This window comes from Dermacentor andersoni, chromosome 1, assembly GCF_023375885.2.
Source record: "Dermacentor andersoni chromosome 1, qqDerAnde1_hic_scaffold, whole genome shotgun sequence".
Taxonomy (NCBI): domain Eukaryota; kingdom Metazoa; phylum Arthropoda; class Arachnida; order Ixodida; family Ixodidae; genus Dermacentor; species Dermacentor andersoni.
The window spans coordinates 309,727,072-309,745,719 of NC_092814.1; the positions used below are offsets into that span (position 1 = coordinate 309,727,072).

At 45.5% G+C, this 18,648-nt stretch overlaps 1 protein-coding gene across 1 annotated transcript in view; it reads right to left on the minus strand.

Moving 5' to 3' along the window:
* ash2 (Set1/Ash2 histone methyltransferase complex subunit ash2) overlaps positions 1-18,648 on the minus strand; it is a 110,152-nt gene that overhangs the window by 44,471 nt on the left and 47,033 nt on the right. The window contains exons 11-13 of the mRNA XM_050196301.3: positions 16,174-16,263; positions 12,108-12,310; positions 2,557-2,649 (exon numbers count right to left, since the gene is read on the minus strand). Of these exons, the coding sequence (XP_050052258.1) occupies positions 2,557-2,649; positions 12,108-12,310; positions 16,174-16,263 (386 nt within the window). The remainder of the gene's footprint in view (positions 1-2,556; positions 2,650-12,107; positions 12,311-16,173; positions 16,264-18,648) is intronic.

Genomic DNA, 18,648 nt, shown 5'->3' on the forward strand with positions numbered 1-18,648 from the left:
GACTTGCTGAACGCCATTTTTTTTTAAACGGAGCCTCCTTGATGCCCCACGAAGTGGCGCTACTGGAAATCCCCGCTCATCATCGTTTCTGCCTGGTTCGATAGAGTGGCCGTACAGCAGTTCCGGTTTCAGCTTAGTAAGCCATGTCAAGACAATCCAGCAGCTGATTTGTTTCTTTCACGCACGACGCTACGAGCAGGCCCAGCGTTGCCATCTGGTGAAATTGGCCACCAGATTTCGGAAATCTGGTGAAAATGTAGAGCTCCTGGTGGCCAGGCCAACAAACTACTACACCAGACAAAATCTGGGGATATCTGGGGAAAACCAGTCTACTGAAATTGCTGTCTACCCGCGCTGCTCATCCAAACATTTAACACTAGGTAGCGCCTGCGGCCGCCGCGATTCTAAGGCCTATATTTGTATTTGTTTATTCCTCATGAAATCCCTGTGTTGCTGTGCTACCGCTAGAGTACAGTGAACTATAAAGCTTACTGTAGCTAAGGTTCGGGCTAGCGTGTGATGCTAGCGCTAGGTTTCAACGCACGTATATTTATAAGTCGTTTCAATAGACGGCACCGGCTGTTCTAGTGCAGGAATGAATTTACCGTGGGAAGCGCGGGAAGAGCAACGCCGGGCCATCGGCGATGCGTCAAGTGGCCAGCCAATACACGTGCTAACGCTCCGCTTGTTTCGCTGTCACAAAAACCTGTTGCGCAGGCCGTCTTCGACGGGAAACTTCCTGAGGATTCTGCAACATTCTGGGCTAGAATTTTGAAGTTTAAAAATGCCATGGGGGAAAAGCCCTACCAGGACCTTGCATTGTATGCACTGGCATGTCTTTGTTGCCCAGTGTCGAATGCACTGGTGGAGCGTGTCTTCAGTCAGGTCACGTGTGTTAAGACGAAGTACAGGAGCAAAATGTCGCTGAAAACTTTAATTCGCACAACGTTGGCCTCCAGAGAGGGGTGTTGCGTGAAGTTCACTATCACAGACGATATGTTACGCAGGTTTCCATCAGGCATCTACGATGCTCCAAGCGATGATTACAGGCTCCTCATCATCACAGACGATATGCTACGCTGGTTTCATCCAGACATTTACGATGCTCCAAGGGATGATTAAAGGCTTCTCATCGTGATTTTATATACATAATGAAATGGGTGCTTGACGAATGTTAATTCTTGGCCATTTTTGTGCATCTTAAGGGAATTTTATTTTCTGGTGAAATCTGGGGAAACTTTAGCGAGTTTCTGGTGTCGTGCCGACTTTCCAATCTGGCAACGCTGAGCAGGCCGCGTTTTTCGTTTGTGCGACTGGTGTCGGCACGGTGGTGTTTGCTTAGTGTGCTGTGTCGAGGTTTCGGTGTTCCAACGCGGCGTACGGAAACATCGCGTCGAGTGTCTAATGGCGCCGACAGTGCCCGCGCAGACTGCGCTGGGGAATACCGGCAAGCGGGTGCCGGGAGGCCTAAGATTTGTCGCCTTCCGATGTGCTCCCTACTGACGCGGAAAATGTTCTGCCGAGACCTGCGCAGTGGTTGCATTGCGATTCCGGACACCGTCTCATTTGACAGTTTCACAGGTGCTGACACTGCTGTACTGACATGCGCAGAACTCGACGACGGCGAGATCATTCGTCAGGTTTCTGCTGCACTCATTCTCTATGCTGCACCGCCGGACGATGACTCCGAGTCGGAAGATGACGCACCATGTGCTACGCTGCCGTCGCATGCGGAGCGTGCACAAGCAGTGACTGTGCTTTCAGCCGCCTATAGTGACCGTGCGACCCTCTCTGAGATTCAGGCTAATCTGATTGCGCGTAAACGGAACAGCGTGCAACGGCGCACTCACGATTTCTTCAGGCCTACTGCCGAGCCCAAATAAGTGCGTGGAAATAAAGGATTTCATTTTTTTGTTCTTAATCTGCTTTTTCGGACACCTGTTTATTCGGACATTTCCGCAGTCCCCGTGAGGTCCGAATAAACGGTCAGCGACTGTAGTGCTGAGTGCAGCACTATCTGCACTCAGCACCACCTATTTTATCGCCAGTAGCAACGTGCTCCCAGAGTTTAGTAATGTCAGCAGCTGCCACCGTGTTGGTTTCGCCCTAGCACACACAGCCCACCGTTTCTGTTCATCGGCATGGTCACTGGTTCTAGCCTTCATGATAGTGGAGCTCGCGGTTTTCAGAATCGTCGATATCATAGACTGCGCGAGCTAGTGGTTTGAGTCTTGTGTAAAATTTGCAGCTTCGCCACAAGCGACCCAGCTTTGTGCTTTGTCAGGGCACCTATCGCTGCTTCTGCGGCACATTTCCATGCTCGCTGAGGAAGAGAGGGAGATTGTAGAAAGGGAGTGCAGAAAGGAAGTGCACTCGCCTTTAGCGTGACCTGGTTTGAAGCATTTGTTATATCAGGAAGCAGTTTCAATAGGCACGGTCAGAAAATTGTAAATGCATTGAAATGTGGTCATTATAATCAGTAGACTATTCTATCTGGGATTGTTATAAGTGGATTCGACTGTAGTACCAGAAAAGATGCAATATCATGTGACTTACTCTACTTCCTGGCAGCGACCTGAGAGCCTTGATGGCTTGCTGCACTTCATCCTTCTCTTCAAAATAAAGATAACTCTTCACCTTTACGAGTCGCTGTAGGAAAAGGGAGAAATGTGAAAAATAACTCAAACACACAAACGCCAACAACAATTAAAGAAAGAAAGGTTCATGCTACATGAACAAATACCGTATATACTTTAGTAACGAATGCACATTTTTTCCTGAAAAATACCGAAGCAATGTTGTGGGTGCGTTCATTATGTGGGGTAAATTCTATGGAAACTTTTCGAAACAGAAAAAATTTTAAAGCAAGATGGTAAGGATGTGAAAAATCCATTAGATGACTTAGGTTTGCAGTAAAAATACACATATACTGTTTGCAAACCGTAACAATGGTTTTATTTCACTTTACTGCTTCACTCCGCTGGCCGCTGCATACACATCAAGGCATGCTCCACTACAGCTCACCCTACCAGCCACTTCCGATCATCTGCCTTTATCACAAACATGTTGAAGCGCTGCTTCTCTGCACCTTTTATTTTCACAAGCACAATGTGTCCGCCTCCTTTCTTGACCCTATTGCTCATTGGCATGTCAAAGTTTATCAATATCTGATCAGCATTTCAGTTTTGCAAGTACATGACCTCTGTCCAACAGCAAGCGTATAACTTAGACTTAGGGCCCATTGCACACAGCAAATCCAAAAACAGGCAGAAAAGCGAGCAACAAGTTAGCTGCAGAATTTCATTTACATAATCTTGGTATTTCTCACGTGGCATTATTAAACATTTCCAACCCAGTGATGGGCAGCGGACAGGCCGGACAGGCCGGACAGGCCGGACAGGCCACCATTGGAATCTGAACCTGGCAACGTTTAACGTTAGAACGTTATCTAGTGAGGCGAGTCTAGCAGTGTTATTGGAGGAATTAGAGGGTAGTAAATGGGATATAATTGGGCTCAGTGAGGTTAGGAGGACAAAAGAAGCATATACAGTGCTAAAAAGCGGGCACGTCCTGTGCGACCGGGGCTTAGCGGAGAGACGAGAATTAGGAGTCGGATTCCTGATTAATAAGGATATAGCTGGTAACATACAGGAATTCTATAGCATTAACGAGAGAGTGGCAGGTCTTGTTGTGCAACTTAATAAGAGGTACAAATTGAAGGTCGTACAGGTCAATGTCTCTACATCCAGTCATGATGACCAGGAAGTCGAAAGCTTCTATGAAGACGTGGAATCGGCGATGGGTAAAGTAAAAACAAAATACGCTATACTGATGGGCGACTTCAATGCCAAGGTAGGTAAGATGCAAGCTGGAGACAAGTCAGTGGGGGAATATGGCATAGGCTCTAGGAATAGCAGGGGAGAATTATTAGTAGAGTTTACAGAACAGAATAATATGCGGATAATGAATACCTTCTTACGCAAGCGGGATAGCCGAAAGTGGACGTAGAGGAGCCCGACTGGCGAGACTAGAAAAGAAATAGACTTTATACTCTGCGCTAACCCTGGCATCATACAAAATATGGAGGGGCTCGGCAAGGTGCGCTGCAGAGACCCTAGGAAGGTAAGAACTCCAATTAGCCTAGACTTGAGGAGGGAACGGAAGGAACTGGTACATAAGAAGCCAATCAATGAGTTAGCGGTAAGAGGGAAACTAGAGGAATTCCGGATCAAGCTACAGAAGAGGTATTCGGCTTTAACTCAGGAAGAGGACCTTAGTGTTGAAGCAATGAACGAAAATCTTATGGGTATCATTAAGGAGTGTGCAACAGAAGTCGGTGGTAACTCCCTTAGACAGGATACCAGTAAGCTATCGCAGGAGACGAAAGATCTGATCATGAAATGCCAATTTATGAAAGCCTCTAACCCTACAGCTAGAATAGAACTGGCAGAACTTTCGAAGTTAATCAACAAGCTTAAGACAGCTGACATAAGGAACTATAACATGGATAGAATTGAACATGCTCTCAGGAACGGAGGAAGCCTAAAAGCAGTGAAGAAGAAACTAGGAATAGGCAAGAATCAGATGTATCCCTTAAGAGACAAAGCCGGCAATATCGTTACTGATATGGATGAGATAGTACAAGTGGCTGAGGAGTTCTATAGAGATTTATATAGTACCAGTGGCACCCACGACGATAATGGAAGAGAGAATAGGCTAGAGGAATTTGAAATCTCACAAGTAACGCCGGAAGAAGTAAAGAAAGCCTTGAGAGCTATGCAATTGGGGAAGGCAGCTGGGGAGGATCAGGTAACAGCAGACTTGTTGAAGGATGGTGGGCAGATTGTTCTAGAAAAACTGGCCACCCTGTATACGCAATGCCTCATGACCTCGAGCGTACCGGAATCTTGGAAGAACGCTAACATAATCCTAATCCATAAGAAAGCGGACGCCAAAGACTTTAAAAATTATAGACCGATCAGCTTACTATCAGTTGCCTACAAAGTATTTACTAAGGTAATCGCAAATAGAATCAGGAACACCTTAGACTTCTGTCAACCAAAGGACCAGGCAGGATTCCGTAAAGGCTACTCAACAATAGACCATAATTACATTATCAATCAGGTGATAGAGAAATGTGCAGAATATAACCAACCCTTATATATAGCTTTCATTGATTACATGAAAGTGTATGATTCATTCGAAACCTCAGCAGTTATGGAGGCATTACGGAATCCGGGTGTAGACGAGCCACATGTAAAAATACTGAAAGATATCTATAGCGGCTCCACAGCCACCGTAGTCCTCCATAAAGAAAGCAACAAAATCCCAATAAAGAAAGGCGTCAGACAGGGAGATACGATCTCTCCAATGCTATTCACAGCGGGTTTACAGGAGGTATTCAGAGACCTGGAGTGGGAAGAATTGGGGATAAAAGTTGATGGAGAATACCTTAGTAACTTGCGATTCGCTGATGATATTGCCTTGCTTAGTAACTCAGGGGACCAATTGCAATGCATGCTCACTGACCTGGAGAGGCAAAGCCGAAGGGTGGGTCTAAAAATTAATCTGCAGAAAACTAAAGTAATGTTTAACAGTCTCGGAAGGGAACAGCAGTTTACAATAGGTAGTGAGGCACTGGAAGTGGTAAGGGAATACATCTACTTAGGACAGGTAGTGACTGCGGATCCGGATCATGAGACTGAAATAATCAGAAGAATAAGAATTGGCTGGGGTGCGTTTGGCAGGCATTCTCAGATCATGAACAGCAAGTTGCCATTATCCCTCAAGAGAAAAGTTTATAACAGCTGTGTCTTACCAGTACTCACGTACGGGGCAGAAACCTGGAGGCCTACGAAAAGGGTTCTACTTAAATTGAGGACAACGCAACGAGCTATGGAAAGAAGAATGATTGGTATAACGTTAAGGGATAAGAAAAGAGCAGATTGGGTGAGGGAACAAACGCAAGTTAATGATATCTTAGTTGAAATCAAGAAAAAGATATAGGCATGGGCAGGACACATAATGAGGAGGGAAGATAACCGATGGTCATTAAGAGTTACGGAATGGATTCCAAGGGAAGGGAAGCGTAGCAGGGGGTGGCAGAAAGTTAGGTGGGCAGATGAGATTAAGAAGTTTGCAGGGACAACATGGCCACAATTAGTACATGACCAGGGTAGTTGGAGAAGTATGGGAGAGGCCTTTGCCCTGCAGTGGGCGTAACCATGCTGCTGCTGCTGATGATGATGATGGGCAGCGAGATTAAGTACGCTTGCTCTAAACACATACTTGAGAGTAAAAGCTTCTAGTCTATTCGAAAAACTACAGCACAGCTGTTTGATTGTGGGACTGCACAGGAGCAAAGCTTTTGGTGAGATTATTATGTAGGAGAAAACAAAAATCCAAATTTTCAAGAGTGAAGTTGGGGGTGCGCTTATTGTTATTAAGTGCATCCCTTACATGAATATATACAGTATACTAAACAGTAGAACCTCATAATAGGTTATGGGAAAAAATGAGAGAAAGAACGTACCAACCGGGAAAACATACGATCCAAAGTCACAGAAAAATTTGTCTAAACTCAAACATAGTTGCCATCTATGTAATGCGAAGTGTTGTGCAAATGGTTGCAGCACGAGCGCTGACGGGCACCAAGCTAGTGGGGCCAGAGTGGCCCAAAAAACATATTGTCGTCCTTGCAGCTTCAGCAAGCTACGTTTGTGCTCTTCGAATTCAGCCTGGGTCAGCAGCTCTTTCGAGCAGGCATTTTGGGGGGTAATTTTGACATGTCCACTTGGCGCGAATTGTTGTGGCACGAGATGCAAACGCACATCGAGCTGGTGCGGCTCGACCAACCCAAGATGCACGTGGACATTTTCTTATCGTGTAAAGACGACAATATAAAACGCGAATGAAATTGAGCTGGTGGGCGACCCCGGAATACGATGCCTACGATGCCACCAGAGTGAAACATGATGCTCACATTGTGCCACCTGCAGCATGGAACAGTGGCGCATTTGTATTATCACCTATGAAATGTGTGCAGTACACTTCCAACGACAATACACCTTACGCACTGCGAAACAGATAGGTGAGGATGCTTATTGTAATAGTGTTGGTGACGTTAGCTGTGAATGCGGCATGCAACAAACTGGGAGGAGATTTACTGGTGCCTGAATAGGAAACTCAGTGTGCACCAGCGCTTTCCTGTGAGAGAGGTGGGCAAGTATTGCGAGGAAGCTGCTGTGGTGGGAGGCTACTGTTCTTGATAGCACGTCTCATGCCTTTTTTTGTTTCGATGGAATCTACCAGCCTTAAAAATATGATACGATCGCAATTTGGCAAGGTATTGAATGTTTGAACCGAGAGATTGTGTTTTCTGAAAATGTATAAACCGGTAAAAAAGAAGCGTAACTGTAATGGGCCATTTTTGTGTTCTCGATCATAAACGTTGGTGCCAGGAAATTGTACGCAACAGGATTGTATCGACAAGGTTCTACTGTATACATATATATATTTCTTCCTAGTCAGTTTGTTATTATTATTAGTATTATTATTAGTAGTAGTATTAGTAGTATTATTAGTATATTGTCACAGTCTGTAATTAAGGGAAGAGGACGCTGATGGTAGGCTTGGAGACGACGAAGAAGAGTTTAGTGTTTTGGCTGCTCTATGCTTGTTGGCTCCGCCATTAAAAAGCCACCTGTGAATAGATGTGTGCTTCTTCCTTCCCATAACATCATTGGTGGAGGTGCGGGGCAATCACTTTCGAAAGATGGAGCTTCGCAGCAGACGTAATCTGGCCGCCATGTCATCCGAAGAAGAGTCTTCAACCACGGCCCCGTCATTGCCACCGACGGTCATCCTGGACCAGCCTCATGACCCCGGCATATTTTCTGGGATTGACAATGTTGACGTCGATGACTGGTTGCACAATTACAAACGGGTCAGCGCACACAACAGGTCGGATAACATGTTTATGCTGGATAATATAATACTTTACCTAAAGAAAACAGCATGGGTCTGGCTCGAAACCCATAAATATTACAACTAATATTACAAAATATTACAAGTTGGGACCAGTGCAAACAGAAGCTTAGAAATTTGTTCAGAAAGCCTGTTGGCCGCCAACGTGCTGCTAAGAAGGACCTTGGGACCCGTGCACAGACATCCATTGAATCTTACGTGGCGTACATCAGGACGTTCTTGCCCTTTGCTGCAAGGTGGATAATAATATGGCAGAACAGACAAGGTGAGCCACATTTTAAGAGGCATCGCAAATGACGCGTTTAACCTTCTTGTTTATAAGACTATAACAACTGTAAATGAGATCATTCACGAATGTCACCGCTTTGAAGATGCGAAGAGCCGCCGCATAGTTCAACAGTTTACGGGTCTACCCAATACCGCAGCTTCATCGACGTGCAAAGACATTTGTCCAGCGCGTGAGCCCATGTCCTTCAAGAATGTCGTACGTATCGTCCGGCGACAAATTGAAGCAGGGTCTCCTGCCACACCGGCTACGCAGTGCTTTGACGATTCCCGGCCACTCATGTCTCTCATTCAGGCGGTCACTCGGCAAGAGCTTGCCAATGTGGGTCTTCCACCCATCTGCTCCACCAACCATCCTGACTTTGCTTCGCCTGCTGCCTCTGCCCTGGTTCACCGGAGACAATACGGTCCATATCCGAGCTATCGCAACCCGGCCGAATGGCACACACATGATAGACCCATCTGCTTTTATGGTGGACGTGTGGGCCACATCTCTCGCCACTGTTGAAGTTCCTGGCCAGCCCACTCTGGACCAAGCTTTCCCGCCTACCGCCACTCTCCACTGAATCCACGCCTGCCTGCATTCTCCCCCGAGGTTGAAGACGCACCTAACAATGTTCGAGCCACTGCAACTAGCCGTTCGCCATCACCACACAGTCGCCACTCGCGTTCGCCCCAGCTGCGTTGCTCCCCGTCCCCAGCTTACCGTTGGCGCTCTTCAACGGGAAACTAACTGGGGCAGCTCCTGGAGGTGACGCTGCTCTAGCACCCCGGCCTAAATTCCTCTGCTGACCCTGCCTACTGATTGGAACCTTCTGGACGTGGACATGGATGGTTTGCCTGTTACAGCACTCATCGACACTGGAGCGCAAATTCCCATCATGAGTGCGGAGCTTCGAATGCGCTTGAAGAAACTACTTACTCCTGCTCCGACTCGACTGCTCCAGGTCGCCGACAGTGGAACTCCAGCAGTGCTTGGAATGTGTACTGCACGTGTGAGTGACGCCGACCGCCACACGTCCGTTTTATTTAGTGTGCTCAAACATAGCCCTCACGATGTGATCCTCGGACTCGACTTTTTGACTGCCCATTCTGCTCTGATTGACCGTTCAGCCGGTGTTGTACAACTTGACCTACCCCTTCCCGTTGACCTTCCTGCTCAAGCTTCAACTCAGCTTTGTTCTGTGGATTTTATTCGCCTCCCGTCTCTAGCTGCAACCTGCATCACTGTTTCAGCCTGCCCACCTGTACCTGACGGAGACTACGTCCTTACTCCCGCGACTTCAGTCCTGCTTTCTCACAATGTCTCCTTCCCACACAACATTGTTTCTGTGGTGGACAGATGAGCCACATCAATAAGGTGCTTTTTCCAACGGGGGTGATGTCACAGCCTGTAATTAGGGGAAGATGAGGACACTGATGGTGGCCTTGGAGTCGACGAAGAGGAGTTTGGTATTTTGGCTGCTCTACGCCTGTTGGCTCCGGCATTACAAAGCCATCTGTGAATAGACGTGCACTTCTTCCTTCCCGTAACAATATTATTTGTATTAGTATATTATTATTAGTAGTAGTAGTTTGTTTGCTTGTTATATTGTTATATAGTGCAGGTAATTCTACCCTTGTTAATACGGGAATTTGGATCATTCGAATTCACTCTGTAGTCCCAGCAAGCATATGCATTATTGAATGGCATCAAAGTCATGTTAATTTGGACATAGTATTTATGCAATGCCTTCAATTGCAAAAGAGTGCCTCGCTAGGCCATTTGGTTGATGCCTCTGTTTGTTCGCTCAATTTTTTTTTTTTCACGGTAAGAGTGACAGTAATGGCAATTTGTTCTCACTTGGACAAAGAAAGTTTTTTTGCATTTGAGCTACAGTGGACAGAGCATCACGGCTGTTGGAGGTCTTCTAAGCCCTATCAAGATGCCATAGCATCTCATCTTTGGCGCATTTGAGATACCACATTTTTCAAACACCTTGGAGACTAAGGCAGCCTAGCGAACTTACAGAGGAGGCACAAAGCTACCAGAACTATCACAGCTGCAGCAACATGTGGACTGGAGTGCACTGGAACGCTACATTGAACAACTAATGACAATAGCTTCTCAATATTTGGGGCGAGCTCTACCACTGCAAAAGCTGGCACCGCTATTGGCGTGACATGGTATGAGGGATCACGTGGACACAGCGCCGGTGTCGGCTGTTTCGGAAGCACCAAAACGAGCTGAAAATGAAAGTTTCAAGTCCCACATGTGCTGCAGTTCTGATTAAGTGTGGAGGTTCTCATGCCTTAAGTGTCTGCTAAACAACACTTGAAAGCACTATAAATAGGTAGTGGCTGCCTTTCAAGGCGTCCGACATGGTAGGCTACTGGTCGGTGTCGCAGTGCCAGACGTATGAAACGGAGCCTGGTGTCAGTCTTCAGACGTACCCGCAGGACAAGAAGCTGCACGAAGTTTGGATCAGGAAATTTAGAACCGGCACGCAGCCATCGGCTACAACTCGGGTGTGCAGCAAGCATTTCCCCAAGGAAGATTTCTGCTACGACGTCGGGACTGTGATGTTCGCGGTGAGTACCAGAAAGCACGCACTGAAACTTTTGCTCACACACGCAGCTCGGCTAATGTCATGAAGCTTTGGTCTATGAACTTGTTGATGCTAGATACTGGCAAGTTCATTGGAATGGAAAGGGAACGGTAAGAAGCACATTAAAAAAAGGCATGGCATATGCTCATGCTTGTGTTAGCACCAAACAATGAACGTACTGGATTAAGAAAAAGAAGCAGCGAGAAATTGGTCGCTGAAAATACTGGCACACATACAGAGCTATGCAACTTGAGAAATAATGATGTTGAAATGTCCATGAATTTAGAAGAAAAAGAAAAAAGGATTGAATCGTCGCGACAGCACATCCCAAGTCGCCGTAGGCGTCAAAGTCCCTAGTTATAATGAAATTATTTTTGAACAGCTCTGATAGTCCCTGCAACAATGGTTCCTTGTGTACTGTCAAATGCTCATATGTTGCGGCCTAATGCTCAGTCAGTCGCTGCGAACCCGTGCGATTGCTGCCCTGAGGCTTCATTCTTTATGCCCCATTTGGTTACACAGACAGCCCACTATAAGAACATACTTTACATAGTTTACTCTATGCGAATGCCTACCTTTCACGCAAGAAGCTGGGTAGGGGGATTCCATTGCGGCGACCGCGGGCAGTGGGCGTTCACTGTATGTATTCGGTAAACAAATAGCATCTGTAAATTATACTGTGCTTTCTGTTTGCCTAAGATTATTATTTTGGCCGCAAAAAACTTCCCTCGTTTCAAGAATACTTACAGAAATGTCCACGAGGGTGCCCGCGCAGTGTTTTTATTGAGCGCCAACAGCCAAACCTATGAGGAGCGCGCTGCATTATCCATCGTACTATGCAAGCGAGGCTCTACCGCCAGATGGCGACTCCGTAAGTCCTCGCCCCCGCTAGTAGTTTTGGTTTTGTACCCTAGCGTAACACGCACATAGTTTTTTTTCTAAATTTTTTTACAGAAAATAATGTACCTTAGAATTGAGTAAATATGGTAAGCAGAAAACTGTCATGATAAAAAAGTAACTGTACATTTGTAACTAAGAGAATCCAGTGCAGGTGCAAAGAATTCCCTTAGTTACACATGTACTTTTTATACCAGTTTGCTGCTTATGTCCTTTGCTGCTTCACAATGAACATTAGTTGGAAGTCAGTGCTTGCATGATCCTTTCCTAGTCTTTGTCCCATGTTTGCACCACTTGCCATATAATGTCGTCATGCCAACAAACCTGGCTAACAGCCATTATTTTGCTCACCCTGTCTTTAAAAGCATCTGGCAGAGAGAGCTGCCCTTCTTTTTCTTTTCTTCGTGGCAGCTCGATGAGGAAACCGAGTGTGTCTCCTGTGCCATAACCTCCGTCGTGGTAGTGGTAGCCACGGCTCTCGTGGAACTTCGTGCCTTTGCGAGACCGCCAGGCATAACCAAAACGGTCATACCCCAAGGGAGCCTGCAAGTTGCCTGGTAACATGGAGCAAAACAATGAACAACAAGAAGAAAAAAAGGGAGGTGAACACTATATGGGCAAAAACAACTCTGAGACTGTCAGATGGTTATAAGCCAATCAAAATAAGACTATAGACCCAATAAACAATATCTAGGTAAAATGAGGGCCTAGCCTACATAACCAAATGCTAACCAAAAATTTAAACTTCAAAAGTTCTGCAATCTCAGCTTGAATTGTGCTCAGTGTCACCATAGAGCAATCATAACCAGCGACACATTTTATTTGCATCAGTTCAATTTGATGCTTCTACCAGGGTTATTTATCTTGATTGCCACATCCTTAGATTAATTTCAGAGAAGTGTATATTAATGCAAAAAGCGTTTGAACAACCAAGTGAATCTAACAGACAAAGCCAAGGAAAGCATAGGGTAAATTAAGTGTGTAACTTTTCAAACTGAAATGTAGAACTAATAATAATAATAATAATAATAATCATAATAATAAGAGAAATGAAAGTGCAAGAAAAAACAAACTGTCCCCAGAGAGAGTCAAACGCACGACCACCGTATGGCATATGTGATGCTTTACCAATGTTTCGCCCTCTCCCGTCCACTTTCTTTAATATCTGTGTATATGCAGTAAACCTAACCCTGGAAGCGTTAGCCAGTACCACTCATGGCTAAGCCATCACTTCTTTACCTAAACTAATGCTCAGGCAATTTGGCCAAGTTGTTTTTTCTTCCAATTTAATTATTATGACAGATGAAAGAACACCCTTAATTTCACCTATGCTTCCCTTGGTTTCATAGCCTGTTGGACGAGGAAGGCACAACTCGCTTAGCTGCCTTGCCTCAAAAAAGCTACAGATTTCACGCCAATGCAAAACAGGAGCTCTGCAAATGGCTTTCTCTAGCCCTAAACCATCTCAGTAAAGCAGCACAAATCTCAAATAATTGAAGTGAAGCTGCACATTTAGTACTGCATGCTTAGTGCACCACACGGTTCCCATTGTGGCACATTCAGGAAACAGAAACAGATGGCTAAGCTTTCAGCAATGCAAGTTGGACAAAGTCGCTGAAAGATCAAAGCAGTCATGCATGCCACATACAAGGGTTTGGAGGGCTGGTTGTTTCAGAACCCCGCAATAAAGCAGCATCTATGTTCAGTAGAGCCTCATTTATATGTTCTGGAAAAAATTACGAGAAAAGAACGTACTCACTGCAATAACATAAAATCTGAAGTCACTAAAATATTCGGCAGACGCAACTGTAGTTGACATCTACGTAATGCGAAGTGTTCCAGCATGAGACACCAATGTCTGCGATCTGGTGGGGTCCAAGCGGCCCAAAAAGCGCGAAGCATCATTCTTGCGGCTTCGGCAAGCTAACGGTCGCGATCCTTGACTTCAGCCTGGGTCAGCAGCTTTGTTGGGCATACATTTTGGCTGGAAGTTTTGACACGCTCGCTTGACGAGAATCGTTGTGGCACAAGATGCTGACGTGCATTGAGCTTGTGGGGCCCAAGCGACCCAATGTGTGTTGTCATATTAAAATGGCGATGGGAAACCGAAATGAAATCAAGCTACTGGACAATGCAGGAATATGGTGCCACCAGAGCGAAACATGCTGTTCACTTCAAATTGCCTGCAGCAGGGAACAGTGGTAAATTTAGGTTTTCTCCTACAAACGTGAGCAGTACACTTCCTACGCCACACATGCTGTGAAACAGATAAGTGAAGATGCGTATCGCAATGGGCTGGCAGTGATAGCTGTGAATAGGCACGTGCGACAACCGGCAAAGAGATTTGCTGGTACCAGATTAGGAAACTGAGTGTATGGCTGCATTTTCGCGTGACACGGGCAGGCGAGTACTGCAGGGAAGCTGAAATTGTGGGCGACTGCTGCTCTCAATTGCACGTGCCCTGCAACTTTTCTTGTTTAAATGGGATCTCGCAGCCAGAAAACGCATCTTATGATCGCAGTTTGGCAATATACTGTAAATTGTACAGAAAGTTAGTGCTTTCAGGGAACGTATTAACTCTTTCCGTATCGCACCCACTGGGCATCGTTATCCCGCTAATGATAGTTTGAAACACCGCTTTCGAGATTTCCGCGCTGCTCATAGACACACTGTGCCATTGGACATGAAGAAGGACAATTATATTTTTGTTTTCTAAGCAGTAGATTTTTTCTTGCAAGGCGGTAATTTCTGAACGCACTCCGAAGTTACACGATCGTCAAAGTAGAAAGCAAAAATGGCTGCCTCCGGGAGCGGCGCATCGCAGATCTCATGATTCTGCTGCGTCTGCAGCTGATTTTATCGCTAGATCGAGCAGCAGCAATTCTGAGGACGATGCCTTTTCGTCGGACTTTGAGAGCGACAACGATGCAAGCCAGCCCAGAACATTGGCAGCCGCAGCCCAGCACGCCCAACTGTAGTGCTTGCAGTTAAATTTTTGTAGTGGAATACCTGTTCAATGAAAAATTTTGATGTTTTTGGAGATAGTGTTGATTAGATGGCAATACATTTTGTATATCTCATAATTTTTATTGTATTTTTTTAGTAGACACACACGTGTCTTTACAAACTTTGTTCAATTTTATCCCACAATCTTGATTCTGGCAATTTATACCTTCTTTATGACATATATCTAGTTAATAAAACATTTATGTGTAAAAAGTGCATTCATTCTGCTTTTTGTTTATGTATTACATAAAATATTGAGTGCAGTAGTTCTTTCAGAAAAAGAAATCTGGCGTAACCTACAAAAAAAAAGAAAATTTTCCCCATGGTAGGGAAAGAGTTAATTGGTAAAAAAGAAGCGTAAGTGTATTGAGTCATTTCCTGCGTTCTCCACTGCGAACCTTGGCACCGGGAAATCGTATGGAACGGGATCGTATTAATGATGCTCTACTGTATATATCTATGACCTCAACAACTGGACACTGAAATCGCTAAGTGACAAGAAAAAAAAGTGAATGCTGTAGGCCATTTTCATGGTCTTCTTGCAGGCAAAACAAAGCCATTAAATTAAAACTAAATTATGGCGTATTGCGTGTCAAAACTGTGATCTGATTATGAGGCATGCCGTCGTGGGGTATTCTGGATTAATTTTCACCACCAGGGTTCTTAGAGCGAAGCTCTAATGCGCCCGTTCCTATGGCAAGCGTCAGCTTTGGCATTCTCCCTCGTAACCGAGCAAACGAGCAAAGAGCACAAGGAGGAAAGTGGCAGAGGAGGGTGCACGGAAAATGGAGGAGAAGGGTATGGCGAAAGCGTGAGATGAAAAGCGTAGTGCTGCGCAAGACGGGCTCTGTGGTGTCGATGGCTGCAAGATGGTGCCAAGAGTAGCACACGCAGTCTGTTCAATGATGACACCAGCAATACCATACATGGAAACAAAGCGCTGCATGAGCAGAGGTCTGTCTGCGGCGACTGCTGTGAATCATGCCCACACGTCACCCATGCGCTGCCTGTTGTGTCACACGAGACATTGTCTGCAACAGCCAATATATCGCGAAATGAAAACATATAGAGTTGCGCTCAAATTTAGCATTAGTAAGTATGTAACCATCGGTGAATTTTTTTTTAATGTGCACTCAATGCACATTACAAATGTGTTTTTGCATTCCGCTCCCATTTACATGTGGCTGCTGCAGCTGGAACTGAACCTGGAACCTTGTACTCATCAGCGCATGCCATACATAGCCACTGAGCTACTGTAACAAGCAAAATGAAGTCATAACTAAAGCATCAAAGTAATTAAAATCAATACTAATGTTTTACTTAGGAATGAACTACGACAACCTTGACATTTTCTTTGAAGAACTTTGCAGTAACCGAAAATAGAGACAATGCAGTGGCCACTGCTTCTTACCAAGCTCTTGAGACCAGCCAATACGAGTGGCACAGTTCTCAGGCATGTCTTCAATGGTAGCTTCAAAATACCAGGCACCCTCTTCCACACCTGCAAGGCACAAACAATGTGGCCAGTGTTGGTACCAGATGATTTTAAGTATGAAATGCTCTAAGCTTCTGTTGTCGGTGACAGCCATTATCCAGGCGCTCAGATGAGAACATCCGGGCAAGTTGCGAGAACAAAACGAGATCATCCGGGCAACCAGCCAAAACTTTAAAAAATGCGGTCTCTGGCCCCCAACCCTTTGTACAGGACCACATTAGATGTGCTAGTTACTGCCCCAACAAGTTAAAAAAATATTGCTTCCGAGTTCTTCCTAATGTTTGTTCCCAATATCACTCAAGCTGTAACTTCTAGTACGCTGAAATTTTATTTGTCATTTCCAATAGCGACGTTAAAAAGGCAGATACAGGGCACCATACACTTCATTGTCATCTTTTGGCACTGAGATAGGGTTGCCTGTGCTCGTTTGAAAACCAGCAGTCTGTGAGTTTCGCAGCATGGGCTTTACGTCACCTCGAGAGGGCGCCATGCTGTGTGGCACCTCCTTCAGGCGTTTTTCTTCTTCTTCTAGCTGGGCAGTGCACTCTATCACCCTGGCATCTTTCACTGCCTGTCATGCCACCTCACTACTCCCCACTACCAGGAAAAACGCTGGTAGTAGGGAGCGAAATGTGTCATCTGCCTCTCGCTACAAGGGGTCACCGAAACTCGAAATTACGCAACCTCCAATACTAAACACTCGGGAAGACAGCTTACATGGTGCCACGCTGTCTTGGCACACCCACTCTTTACACACACGGCAGATTACCTTTAAAGCAGGGTACACGACTGCGTATGCACTCAGCTGCGCTTACAGCCATGCACAGCCACGGCCGAGATGCACGCCAGAAATCAAAATGCGTGCCAACTTACTCTGCCCCCCCCCTCCCCTCGGCTGCGCTTGATTGCATTACCGCGAGCTCGCTCCCCTCCCTCTTTCCCTTTGCTCACGTGGGAAGGTGTCACTCATGAAGCCAGCATCTTTCTTGTCTCACCCTGGCACTTTCACTCACACCCAAAGCACACAATGCGCAGGGTGCGATAGGATCTTATTGCACTTGGACTTTATATTAAACATGATGCGGCTCCACTTCAGCTGTCGCTCTTGTTGCGTGATTTCAGAGGTGCATTTGCAAGCAGCCGCTTGTAATTCAATCACCATCACCATCTGCGTCCGTGGAAGTTTCCATTTATTGTCTCGGCATTCGTTTGCAGCGGCAGTGAAATTTTGTTATATTGAAATCTCATACAAACACACTTCATAATATTGAGGTTCTAAATACATGATGTTCTATGGACAAGAGGCTATGAAAAGTTAAATATTTCGTTATACCGAGAATTACGTTATACTGAAATTCGTTATATTGAAGTTTAACTGTACGTATATCCAAAATCTAGCTGCTGAAACTAACAAATTTGTTGGATTCATTAGAAGTTCCTTGTCAATGTTACCTCTTTTTCTTCGGAAACTGGAGCACATTTACCTACACAAAACTGGAATTCACATCAGTAATATGGAACCCTCATCAAGCCTACCTTGTTGACCTACTTGAAGCTGTCCAGAACTGTGCAGCCCATTTTACTGCATCTAAATATGACTATTGATTAAGTTTTAGTAGCATTAAGCCACCCCTCAACAGTCACCCTTTGGAGTATGGTCGCAAAATATTGCATATGTGGAAAAGCTTTACTACAACTTCTCACATGCCGTATTTACATGATTGTAAGTCGACTCGAATGTAAGTCGACACCCCCATATCACATGTGACCAGGAAAAAAGAAAGAAGAGCATACCAGCGGGCACATTCCATAACGAAAATTTATTAGTAGCTGGCATGGTCACTGGACTACTCGTCCTCACTAGTGCTGCCATCGTCATTGCTGCTACGGTCCCACAGCACATCGTTGTCCAGCAAAATTCCGCATTTGCATACATAAGTCCATGCCGAAAACACCCACCCACACACAGCCGTCAGGAAGGCTCTTTTGACATGTCCAGTTGGCGTAAGTTCGCGGTCTTCTGCCGCCAGCCACTTGTACTCGCGGTGGAGCAGATCCTTAAAAGGCAAAGATCCATGCTTGTCTCATGACCATGTCGCACCTCACTGGCAGGGGCTGATCACGCATTTTAACGACGTATGCCGCAAGCTTGGCCTTCAGCTCCAGAAAGCGTCTCAACTTCGGCCGGTGGAAATCTCTTCGCTTGCCATCACAAGTGAAAATTTTGCTTCGCTGCAGTCGCCACTCTCGCACCACCCATTAACCTTTTCAGTACGGCACCATAGGCCATCGGACACTGAGTTCCGATGACTATGAATCTCCCACGAAATTTAAAACTGCTGCGCTACAGGCAACTAACTCTATCTGGCGGATTCATTGAGAACTCCTTTT